The sequence below is a fragment of the Mesoplodon bidens genome (assembly GCF_964165515.1).
Source record: "Mesoplodon bidens genome assembly, chromosome: 13".
Lineage (NCBI taxonomy): Eukaryota > Metazoa > Chordata > Mammalia > Artiodactyla > Ziphiidae > Mesoplodon > Mesoplodon bidens.
In genome coordinates, this window is record NC_138169.1 from 84,457,292 (window position 1) to 84,470,880 (window position 13,589).

Sequence of the window (13,589 nt, forward strand, 5' to 3'; positions counted from 1 at the left end):
CCAATTTTTGTATCATTACCTTAAAATAGATAAAATTTAACTTATTAACTTAACATCCTTTTCAATAACATTGTAGTACAATGCTTGATGGTAAGAATATTAAGATTTATTTTAAAGATACGTATAATAAGAATCATCCTTCCATCAGCATTGAATCCTGTATATTTCTAATTGTGAAATGCTATGAAACACATATCTCAAGAAAGAATGAATAAATAGCACATTCCCTAAAAAACTACAAGACAAGTTCAACAGAACAAAACAAAACAGAGTACAACAAAGTCGGAGAAGGAACCAAGGGCATTTGCTTACCTTGAATTTTCTTTTTAGACCCTAGTTGTGTTGTATTCAGATTCATGTTTGCTTAGAGACCCAATGAGGCAGAACCTGGAATGTTATGGCTATTTCATTCAACAAAGTAATATTTTCACAAAAAATAAATATGCACACAAATATTTACTTAAAAGCATTCCTAAAAATTCATAAAACTGTGGAAATAATTTTTTTTCCATCAGCATGCAAAAATATTAAATCAACTAAAAGTAGTTTAGGTTTTGAGAATATATATTGAATTGAGGAATTACGTACATTTACAAAATAAACTAAATGCTAGTAAACATGCAAAACAAAACACAGGAAGATTGGGTTTGGGAATTTTAAATAATATTTTTCTCAATTTAAATCTTCTTTCCTCAAGACTTTTATTAATTTTAGGCCTAATAATACAATATAGATAATATTGTCTCCATATTAAAAGAAAAATGTTTCTACTAATCCTCGCTACATTTAAATATCAATGTTTACTGTTTTAGTATACCATGCTATCATATGCAATTTGTAATGTAAGTATTATGTGATATGTGGAAAAAAGTGTTTTAACTTTCATACCAAAAATATAATACATTATATTGCAAAATATGTTATTTTTACATTAAAATTATTCAACATGATGGGTTAACCATCTTGGTAAGGCAATTATTTCCAAATATCATCTCATATCTTAAAATCTATAAATGTTGATTGGAGCAACATTTATGACCACATGGAAGCAAATTAGCCATATAAATTAGAGTCATAATTTTTATAGAAATAAATATTATATCTGTGTAGAAATAAATGAAATCTCTTTGGTCTGTGTGTGCTCACACACATACACATATGTACACAAACGATATTTAGGAAAAGTATGGAGAGCACGGAAAAAGAAGAGGCAAAAGTTGAAATACTATGCTTTAAGTCATTAATAAAAAGAGAAACTGAAAAATGAAGACAAAATAGAACACAATATTCTGGAAGCATTTCAGTCTTCAGGTTATAGTTGTCATCAAAAAATCTATAGATACTGACCGCTGGACGGCTTTATCATGTCGAGACAGCCTGTGACTCGTGGTCGGCACCTCATCAATCTCGTCGATGTCACAGGCATCTGCAGCATCTTGGGAGTAGTTGTGTTTCATGACGAGGATACTTCTTCTGTTCACGGGTGGGATGAGGGGTTTGATGGGCTGTGGGGACATCTCTGTCAAGACAGAAGCATCTCTTGTGCTGAGGTTGCTGCGGCTGCCTTTCGTACTGGACAGTTGTGATCCACAGTGATGGTCATGAATGCATTTGGAAGAGGACCTCCTCAGTTTATGGTAGTTTTCAAAGTCATCGGCCACATCTGCAAAGTCAGCTGTAGCTCCTGTCCCTCTGAGGGTGCATACCTCATAATGAGGAGGTTCCAACACCTCCTGGAAAACTGTCTGGTCAAAGTCCGATTTCCTTTGGACATATTTTTTACGAGGCTGTTTGATCTGCACAATGACAGAAATGATAATAAGGATGATCACAATGCAGGAAGTCACGCCAATGACAGTCCCACTGGTGTTGGTCAGCTGGTCCAGCAGACTGGCTTTCCTCTTTTCTACACGTTGAGGGGAGTGAAAACAACAAACAAAACAAGAAACAACCCACCACGCGTTAATATGGTAGTCAAACGTACGTTGACAACTTTAAATGAAACAGGCTGAGCATAAAATTTTCACTGTCTTAAACATAAACAAGTCTTTAAAAAGAAACAAAATGTTTCACTTTTCACAAGAACCGTATCTTCTAGCCTTAGAAACCGCTCTACCGTTGCACAGCGTCCCTACTTTAAATGTAAATATATGTTTTGAAGAAGGTCTTATAAAACCTTTAGGATGTCATTTGCAAATCAATTGGTAATGGTAAAAACATTTCTCTTTGTATAAGAAACCCCACAAACTCCACTAATGGGAACATGAATATACCTAAATTGTTTTGAATTTATTCCTGATGTGGATAACTGAAGTCTAAGTATTCTGATACCGGAAGGTGATTACACTTTAAGACAGACACTTCAGGGATGTTGGCATGAGGGCTTCTGTGGGTCTTTTCCCATCATGGTAAAAGTTTAAAAATAACATTTGAAGTTTCTGGAAATTGTCTTAAGGGAAGTACATTTATTCAAGAAAATCTACTGAATTTCTTTATGAATAGGGATGGTCTGTGGCCTTTGAGCTCCTCCACCCAGTAGAAGCTATCCCAATAGAAGCTTCTATCCCAGTAGAAGCTCTACCCAGGGTGGTTTCAGGCAACACAAGTCTCCTCTCCCTACAGGCCCCCAGTCTGGAGCTACAGTACCTCCCCAGGAGGGGCAAGCCACCTGCATTTCTCAATGCCCTTTCCACCCCCAGATCCATACTGCAGATGCTAGATTCCAGGCAGGAGTGGCTGGAATGCGGGGTCTCCCCTTCTCCTCCCAGGCCCCACTGGTAGGAAAGGAGGTCTACACCAGGCTCAGCAGGTTGAGAATACAGGGCCCCGGTCACACTGGCTGCAGCTCACTCACAGTGTAGAGCTCCCTGAAGAGACAAGCAGAAGACCAGATGGCCCCTTTCTCCATCCTCACCGAGTGCCTTCTTCATAAAGCAGGGGTGTTCCTCTCAGACAAGTGAACCACTGTCCCTGCCCCACCCTACCATCCAGAGCAGTGGTGCAGAGGTTTTATCCATGGAGAAAGGTGGGCCACCAAGAACCATGGGAACAGACCCACTTTAGGCAAGTAAAACGAATCCCTAACAGTGCTGTATAAGGTTCTTCACAAAATGCTTAATTTCCCATCCATTCCAAAGTGGTTGCTTGGACACAACATGGATCATTGCCCATCTCCTCAAAATAGTTGATACTGGATCGGCTTCTCTTATTGACTCTATGAACCATGGGTACTGTGGCAACGTCTCTCTGCTTCTATCCACAGAGGTCATTTTAATAGAAGATATTGGACATTAAGCATGGAGTGTTATTTGCCCATTTCTTTTCCTTTGAAAACTGGTTAATATTGGATCTGAACAAAAGAGGATATGTGGCACTTTGAACTTAACCAAAACTTGCAACATTCATAACCAAGCCAAGGGATGCTCTCCATGTAAACAAACCTTTGCATACAAGCTAGAGAAGGAAGCCGGAACATTGGAAGCGATTCTCATTGGAAAGGAAGAAGAGCGTTTGGTAGGAAAAATGAAGTCGAGGTAAGTGGCTTTAGGTACCTGAAAGCCCTAATGTTCCTTCGATACACCTTTATCTCTAGAGTATGTGCACAATGTCTGGTAAAGATGGACTGGATAAATGAGAGGTGCAGCCACAGATGAAGGAGCTTCTGATAGGAAACCCTGCTTTGCATGAAAAGCTCCAATGCCCTGCTGCAGGCTCCAAAAAGGAGATTTGCCAATGAACATCAAGTGCTAAGGATAGTCCACTGTGCATTAAGGAATGTGAAAACTTCTGGTTACAGAACAAGTAAAAGCAAAGGAAAAGGCTAACAAATCAATTATAAAACCTACAGGAAGTTCATAAAGCCAATATACAATATATTTTTAAGGCTGTCTGACACATAAACATTGGATAAACTTCTTCCCACACTACAGGTAGAGGGATTTTGCAGATTCCAGGGACGAATGATTACCTTTACAATGATTTTCGTCCCAAGGGTACACACAGTTCTGGAGTCCATTGCAAACCAACGTATTGTTAATACACATGTTACTGTGGCAGAAGAATGTATTGCCTTCGCAGGGAGCTAAAAAGGAGAAGAAAAAGGCAAGAAAAAAGTTTTAACTGATGCTCAGTTGTAAATCACTCACGTTGCAAATCTAAAAACAAAAAGACTAGTGTGATAATATGCCGTCAAATTGAGATAAATGATAAGACTGACATTCCATTCTCAAAAGTGTTGCCATAGTGGTAATTATTCCTTGTTACTAACAGAGCTAGAGTTCTTCTAGATGTGCTCAGCTTATAAAACTGGCACGGGAAGTTTTCCATCATAAAAATGAAGTACATTATCCATATGGGTTCTGCTTCTTTTTTTTATTTAACTTGGTGCATTCATTTAGCAAAACTTAAGTGCCGACCACATGCATAACATTATGCTTTACACTGAAATTCTGTATGTATAAATTTAGTTGTCCTGTGCAAAAAAGGTTTAGTTTAATGGAAATATTGAAATATTTTGGAAAGTATGTGCTTACAAAATACTAATTAAGAAAGTATAATATTATTTAAGCATATGAAAGAAACAAAGAATATCACAGAGATTCAGAACAAGGGAAAATTTATTCTGAACAACATAAGAAAAATGTACATTATTCTCATCAACGTTTAAAATATATACGGTGATGAAATTAGCCTACTTTGCATATATATCACACGTTCTACTAACTTTAGGTACAATGATCCATGCTCTCCAGATTACAATGCACATTTAGGGCATCGGGAGGTAAAATAAGAATTCCAAGAAGTATACAATTTGGCTATAGAAATAAGAGAACTAGTGACAAGTCTAATATAGCAAAGTCTAATGTTAGCTATGACTTCAATATTACAAAAAAAACACTTCTTTCATTGTCAGAGTAATTGGTTATTTATAGTAATGCATCTCTAGAGTAATGCTACACTATGAATTATAGCTTATAGACAGTCCTTTAAGGTAGTTTTTGCTTTTATCTTTGTAATCATCCCACATATCTCATAAAAGGTAATTTTAGCATTGATTTTTTTCAGTTATAGTTTTGTGACCCTTTTAAGGATAGGTATTCTAGAAAAATATATTAGACACAAAACACGTAATTTACAGAGGTTCATCAATCAGTAAAGTTTTATCAATGATCAATATTATCTAAACAGTGCAGTCATGTTATAATTAATTTTCACCTTCAAAACCGCATATTGCAGGGTTGTTTTTTTAAGAAAGTTGTCTTCCTTAAATGTATTTTCCATATTAATGAAAATTGTTAAGAAAATGCTTTGTGTAAGGTAATTTAAAATATTTTAACATTCCTAGGGGAATCATTTAAAAAAAAAGATCAAGTCTTGAAAATCAAAAGTGTGGCAAAGACAAGGGTAACTTGAGCCAAGCATTCCCCTGGCTCTCCAAGCCCTTCCCCCTACCCACTCCCCCAGTCCCAATTCCCAGGAGAGTTTCTTCTTCCTTCTGCTTGGTTTGCCTTTAAGTCCCTGGTTAAAGAATAAAAAAGATGTAATAGTCGTTTTGAAAAACAAAGTATTAAAGAGTAGAAAAGATGCAGATGCAGTAGTCATTTTGAAAAGTATCATGCTGAACATTTTATTGCGCTCCTGCTTTCAACATGGTGTAAAGCTTTTCTAGTGTAAAATGTAATGATCCAATCTATTACTGCAAAAATCTGCTTTTCGGTAAGGAACTAAATTTGAATTTCTGTAGTCAACCATTTTGCAGAACTGATATGGTCTGTTTAGCAGGTAATGAATGTTGTCAAAATGTACACAGAACAAAAAGTAGTTTTCTGCAAATAGATTAGAGCAGCTGCAAATTGCTTTAGTAGAAAATGCAAAAAACGAACACTTACTACCTGATAAATTGCAGTGGTTTTGAAAGTACAGTTAATCCATCAAGTAAAGAATACCTCGAAAAGAGCATAAATATTTATTGACCTTCCAGAATGAGCTGGAAAATTTATTACATTTACTATTAAATAGGATGGGTTTGTTTTTAAATTTTAAATATACAGATAAAAATGGCATTGCATTCTGCAACAGTGAAGTATGTTAGTACTAACAGTACTAACAGTATGTTAGTAAATGCACTAGAGATTTGGCTTCCAAATTCTCCAAATGTAATTTTGTTTCTGTTTCTGCTGCTGTTGCGAAAGTCTTACAAAACACCAATCAATGTGCCAGTATCAGTTATCATTAAATATTGGTGGTTTGACTGGGAATGGAACAGATCATCCAGGACTGTCAATGAATCACATTCCTGACACACTACTTTACATCAAATAATAACGCAAATGTGCCAGTTAATTGAAATCATCCTCCCTTAAAAAAATCACTATTATTCCAAGTACTACTCCATCTTTTCTTCCTTATTTTTGCTACATTTATAGAACTGCTGTGCAAACAATAAATAAACAAAAACAAACAAGGAAATCTTTCAGTGGCTAAGAAACCAATGTATCACAACATACCCCTTGAACAAAAATTAATTTTGTCTCATAGACACCAAAAATAAAATAGATTGGATTCTGAATTTTCTTTATATTGCATATCTGAATATTTCTCTCATATAAATGCAGACACACAATAGTTCAATAAAGATTCTTATTTCTACCTCCTGCTAAAAGCATAAAATTGCACCTTCCTGCCTCCGAAATCAAGCCATGTCCTCACTGCTCCTTCAAGGATGTCTGAGTACATACACTCTGCACATAAGCATTTCCCACTGCTCCCCACACGCTCCTGAGATCTTTGGTTCATTGGCCATACAGTTCCCTCCCTCTCTCTGTCCTGGAATACCCATTCTCCACTCTGCTATGCAAATCATACCAGAACTGTATTATCTTTACAGTTTTAAAATATCATTCCAATCTATCAGAAAATTATCTTTTCCTTAAATCCTATTCTACTTACAATTTTAAAAAGAGTTTAGCACTTTGTATATGCTTATCATCTTTCCCCACAAGTTCTTTGAGGCTAGGGACATGCTTTAAAAAAATTATTTGTAATCTCTTATGTGGCTTAATATCTCTAGGCTTAGAGTAAATAGTCAACAGATATTTTTAATTGATTAATATCACCGAGCAAAAGTTTAGCTCTGGCCAGGCTGCTGACCTGAGTATCCCAGAGAACAGAAGACTCTCACAGGTGTGTTTACTGTGGAGAATGAGCCCTCAAATACAATACAAATTGTGATATTCTCAGAAACTAAATCCCATTCATTTATTTGACTCTCTTACTATTGCTGGAAAGCACATATTCTACCAATTTTTACAGAACTTATTCTACTTAGAAATTCAACATAATTGTCAAAAGCTATTGGCTCTTAAAAACCAGCCCCCTTATTCCCTAAAATTATCTGGAAGAAACTCAAAATTAAGGTTTACCAATAATAAAGGGCAGCCAATAACGTAATCCTCAAAATTTAGAGTAACTCACACAGGCAGTTTCCATGATCAGATGAATCTACTTATTTCTGGGACTAGGTCTTCTGTTGCTTTCAGAATAGCAAACATAGCCTCATATTGATGATAAAAACTAAGTACACAGAAGAAAGTATTAGCATTGCTTTTTGACTCTGAATTATTTAAAAGCATATTTAGACGTAATGACTGCAGCTATTGCAAACTCAGTTCTCTTCAAGGGTTTACTGAACATCACCATTTTATCATCCGGATCTAATGCTAAGTGTTTCTTTTTGAGAAAAGCCAGAAGCGGAATGTAGTGAAATATGCTAGTCAGACAAAAGAATGTCATATGTGTAAGCACAGCATTGTTATTGATTTAAATCATTTGGGTGACATAGAAAATGGATACTTTAACACTGCAGAGTGAGTCTTTCCCCACTTTCTCCTCTTCTCTCATACACTAACACATACGCAATTGTGCAAAGCATCCTTTTTGGACCAGGTTAACTGTCCATGAACTTGAAGCTTAGAGAATGCTTCTCCAGGCACTTCATCCTGGGGTAGAGTCCTGACAACACTACAGAAGGTAGGGCTGCATCTCAGGCTGTAGGGAGTGATAATTCCTAAGGAGAGATCTCGTCTTCCATGAGCACTTACTCAGTTACCACATCTATAAAATAGGGAGACAGATAATGTTTCCCTAAGTGATTTAACTATGCAAAGAATGTAGGACAGTGCTGGCCATATGGACGCAAGCACTGTAGTTGTCATTGTAAGCTGTTCTCAAAGGCAAGTATTGTACAGAGGCTGTGAATTCAAAATGTCTGAGATTGAATCCTGGGTTCACCACTTCTAAGTTGTGTGACCTTGAGCAAATATTCCTTAAATTTTTCCACTTTTTAGTTTACATCTATATAATGGGATAAGTGTAAGGAGATACATGATATAAAAGTTAAGTGATTTATATTCAATTTCCTAATTTGTAAAGTGACGATAGTTATTCACAGACCTCTTGTTAAGACTAAATGAGAATGCAAATTTGAAAGAACAGAGCACAGCCCTTTATGCAGAAGAGCACGAAATAAATGCTGTTTAAAAAGATGAGTTGTACATAGGACTGTTTGTTTTCTCATGTGATAAAACAGCAGATAGTTATTCTTTAGATAGTAAAATATTGTAATAAAATTAATATAATTAAATGGATTATGCTACATAGATCAATAAGATGTTATATTGGGAGTAATATTTAAAATATTTAACAATCATTACTTCATGGGAACTGACCAACCAGAGTTAAAGGGGTGTTGCTGGACATACCACACCAGTGCCTTCCACCCTACCTGTGTGTACCAGTTCTACAACACTCCAGTTTACAGTCACTTTTAAGAAACTGAAAAATAAACGAATGGATAATGAAACATCTTTTTCTCAAAAACGACAGGGGAATGCTTATTTTAATAATTTTCCTACCATATCTTCTTACAAGTCCTTATTCTAGCACACTATGTATTTCACAAAAATTCAACCCCAAGGACTAAGTGGACAACTCCCTTCTATGATTCAAAACGTGGTTTTAAATTAATTCTGATATTACATGAAGTAGCACAATGACAGGTAATACAAACAATTAACTTTACAATTTGCAGAAGGTTCTTATCCTCTTCTCCTAAAAGTCATTATATGAGCTTAGTAATATACTTGAATGTGAAAACAAAGTCAACAATACACCAGAGCCCTTCAGCTTCAAGGTCTTTGATTCTGTGTTACTGTACTATTTACATGTAAAAAGAAAAAAATAGTCTATAACCAGTCTCCATTTTTTATATCCAAATACACAATAAACACACCTTTCTAAGACATGCCCAGGACTTTCCTAAAACTATGACTTCCTGGCTGAGATACTTTAACATCTTGGGGGTATATTTCTTTGCTACACTCAAACCCCATGTAAAATATCATTAAAGTTCAATTCTAAAAAAGAAGCAAAACAGAATCTACACATGTGAAATATCAATACAATAGCAAGGGGAGATTTTAAATGTTTGTACTACTTTATAGGAGGAAGGTTTAGCTATATAAGGTATTTGTGATATTCCATCATTCACAGAATAATAAAACCATCAAGATAACATGCATTTTCTAACACCACACTGTAAAGAGAGATATTCAGGTCCCATCCTGGGAAACCAAGGCAAGCAGTGTGGAAAAGAGACTAGATCTTGGTCTTTTGGTTCCAATGTAAATCCAGGAGTGTTCTGAAGTGTTTAGTGATCCTATGAAACTGAGGCTTGGATAAAAGTGACATTTGTCCTACAATTGTATTAACAGAATTTTCAGTACAGAGAAACACAATACACAGATGCAGATTTTGAAATTATCTAAAGGTCCTTTAAGCCCAATTTTAAAATTCCAATTTAAAATACCTTAAGAGAACAGTTATCTAAATATTTCAAAACAAATTCTTTGGAAACACAAAATTTAACTCAACATTTTGCTCTGGCAAGGAAGATGTGTACTGCAGAGTAGGAAGCCTGGGAAATACAGTGTGTTCCTGTGTGTCACCCTTCTAGTGGTTCTCAGAACCTTGTTTAGAGAAGTCATATGCCAAAAAGCATATGTTTAAACTTGTTTAATCCAAATATCTCCAATTTTATTTGTACACCACTTAATAGACAACACAAAAACAAAATCAAAAACAAAAGCTTGGCAAGTGTTGCCCCAGAGTTCAAAAATTATTATACTGGTAGGATTCTTAATTCTTAAGGGGTCATAGAATAGTATGGAAATTATTGAGGTATAAAGTTGGGTGAAAAATAAGGATACAAATTGTTTCAAATTATAAAGCCTCACATGCAAACAAACATATGAAAAATTTTACTGGAAATACTAAGCTGAAATGTTAGCAATGACTATTTCTAGGATATTTACAAGTTATATTTAATTTTCGTTGGGAAATTTTTTCATATATGCATATACATATGTGTGTATATACACAAACATATACACATACAGTTACTTCTTAGGATTGGGAAAAATCTGATCACTCTTCATGAAAAAAAAAGCCTAATATTAATCCAAACAAGTCTATTTTATCTTTCAAATTTTAACCAGTAAAAGAATAGATTTCACATAATGCTTTATTATTTTTAAAGATACTTAATGAGCTCAATATTTCACTGAATTCATTGTTTTCTTTTGGACGTTTTTTCTAGTTTTAAATCCTCATATGTTCCCATTCACCCCACTAGGTGGGGAGCATTTACCATTCTTCAGTGAAATAGCGTTTCAGTCCTTCAAGATGCTTAAGTCATGATGGCATCTGAGACAAACAGCCTTTATACCTACATATTGCTGATTCTTAAGGAGTAAAAACGTCATCGGGAGACAAACAAACGAATTTTGGGCATATTTTAATTAGGTTAAGGAGGACAAGAGGAAGAAGGGCAACCACACACTCAAAATAAAGGAAATTTTATTTTAAAATATAATAAAGACTCACCAAACATATATTTTATAATGTTAAAGGTCTAATCGTGGATGTATCATCATTTTTCAGTATCATGTCACATGCTTATAAATACTGTTCCAATTCTGTAATTAAAAGCCATGTAATTCATAATTGCTATTTAACGCTACCAGCACTAACGCTCATTCTATTAGAGTCATTTCTTTCCTCACCCATTACCTTTCTTTTCAAGTCCAGAAATACCACTCAGGGAAAATTAACACAAAATGGAAATAAAAACTGTCAGATTTCTCTCTGAAACCTTGATATTTCAAATACCTCTGCCTTCTTGTTAATGAAACTATCACTTGGTAGATCTGTTCAAAGTCAAATTACATCATATTTCATCAAGAAAATTTGGAAATAGAAGTGATGCTCGATCCTATTTTTCTTTAAAAATCATTATACCATTTAAAAACTGCTTGGGGCTTCAGATCAGATGCCCCTGCCATCCCCCGACCCCGTCTCCCAGCCCCCACCCATATCTTGTTTCATTCCACAGGTATTCTCCTTGCTTCTTGCTTCTCTCAAAGTCTTATCTTTTAACCGCTTTAATTTGAGGTTTGTCAAAAGCTCACGCCTCTATGTGCTGGCCTGTGTGAGAATACACCACACACACACACACACACACACACACACACACGTCTTTGAGCTTTCTACTTCTGCTCTTTTTTATTCTTATTTTCCCAATCATAACTTGGAGTGGAAATGGTCACAAAAATGCATGGAGAAACATCAGAACGAGGAAAGAGCTTGGAGAACGTTTACATGTCCGTTCCTTCATTTCCTCTGAGGCCTTTTGGCTGACCCCTGCAGTCAGGCTCCTAGTGATACCAAGCAGGACCCTCTGGGGCTCCTGGGCACAAAAGCCTTTCTGTGTCCCCCATTTCTGGATTACAGGAAATAGGCTTCATTCAGCCTCCATGACATTCCCTGAGTTCCAAGGAGCAGGTTTAAATAGATGTTAATTAGGGAAGAGAGGACCAGTCAAAAGAAACAATAGAGCAGGTTAGGGACAGGATCTCGGTCCCCCCTCAAGGGATATACTTAATATTTCTGAGCGGTTTTACAGATACTGAAATCGCCAGCAGGTGGGAGAAATTAACTGTATGCTGCCCACAAGCATGTAGACCCCCGACTGGATGGAACCAGAAGGTTGATGATGCTGACTCCCCATTACCTCACCACCAACCAATCGGAAGAAAGTCCACGAGCTGATCACACCCTCTTTGAACCATGACTATAAAACTTCTCACTACCCCCTCCAGGTCCAGCCACATTTTAAGAGCATTAGCCCACTGTGGTCCTCTTTGCCTGGCAAAGCAATAAAGTGATTCTTTTCTACTTCACCCAAAACTCTGTCTCTGAGATTTAATTTGGTGTCAGAGTACAGAGGCTGCGTTTGGCTTCATTCTCATGGGCTCACACCTCCGGCTCTGACTCCTATCTGAGACCCAGATTTGTTCGGTGCATCCAAATCCCTAAGTAATATCCCCACTTGGCTTTCTAATTACCACCTCAAATGGAATATGGCTGGATGGGTTCAGATAACGGTGATCACCCTACTCCTCTTCCCTGCCTCAATTCTCCCCTCACACACCCTCCCAACATTAATAAGGGGCATCGCCTCGCTCCAGGCTAAAGGCTCAGGGTCATCACTGAGTCCTCTCTGCCCTGGAACCCACATCAAACTGTCCTGTAGGTCTGTCAGCTCTCTCTCAACTCCAGGCTCTTGGTAACGTCTCCACTGGTACTTCTGAGTTGTCTTTCACCAAATGGTCTCTTACACGGACCCACGGACGCAGTGGCCAGAGAAGCCTTGGATATTTAAGTGTAAATCAGATGGAGTTTCACCCCCTTTTAAAACACTCCAAAACCTTCCCAATAAAGTGAAATCAAATCTCAAACTCCTTAGTACTCCTTTGCTTACCCCAAATCTTTGCCCAACTTACTTCTGAGCACAAGGATTACCCAACACAACCCAGGGCACTCATGCCCACATCCTTCTCCAGCACATTACCCCGTGTTGTGTTTTTCCACAACACTTATTAGGATTTGAGTTCATCTTTTTAAATTAACTCACTTGTATATCATTAGCTTCCTTTAATAAGAATGAGAGGCAAAGGCGTTGTTCTGTACGCTAATTTATCACTGTGCTCAGAACATCAGGTGCCGTATCATAGGTCCTTAATAAATACTTGTTCATGAGACACTGGAACAAAACTTCTTTAAGCAGTAAAACAGATATGCCATATTCTCATTACATTCTAACTATGCTTCTAATTTCTAAGGAATAGCTAAACTTTTCTTCATGAACTTGATGGAAGAAAATATCTAAAACATCAGAGATCCCAATTATGAGTAAGCATCTGCGTCAGCTTTCAAAGACTTCAAAAACTGGATGAAAAAAATGTAGAGCTTGCTGCTAAATACCATTTTTAATGGTGAGATTCTAATTACAGAAAAAGAAAACGTAAAAAAATTTTTTTAATATATTTGGCGATTAGAATTGCCTCCCAAAACAAATGTTTTGTTTTGTTTTTCCCAAAATGAATGGAATAATTTCCCTGCCAACATACTTTAAACATGAAATGGCCCTTTGGCTATGCAATTAGAGGAAATGTCATTTTACTTGAAAAATG

General features: G+C 36.4%; 1 protein-coding gene across 3 annotated transcripts in view; it reads right to left on the minus strand.

Annotated features, from left to right (window-relative positions):
- Positions 1–326: 326 nt before the first annotated feature.
- The window catches only part of NETO1 (neuropilin and tolloid like 1), a gene marked incomplete at both ends in the record, with an annotated part of 86,815 nt that continues 73,552 nt past the window's right edge, over positions 327–13,589 (minus strand). For all 3 annotated transcript variants that reach the window (XM_081253365.1, XM_081253364.1, XM_081253366.1), the window contains 3 exons: positions 327–387; positions 1,348–1,906; positions 3,968–4,081. In XM_081253365.1, coding sequence (XP_081109491.1) covers positions 327–387; positions 1,348–1,906; positions 3,968–4,081 — 734 coding nt within the window. The remainder of the gene's footprint in view (positions 388–1,347; positions 1,907–3,967; positions 4,082–13,589) is intronic.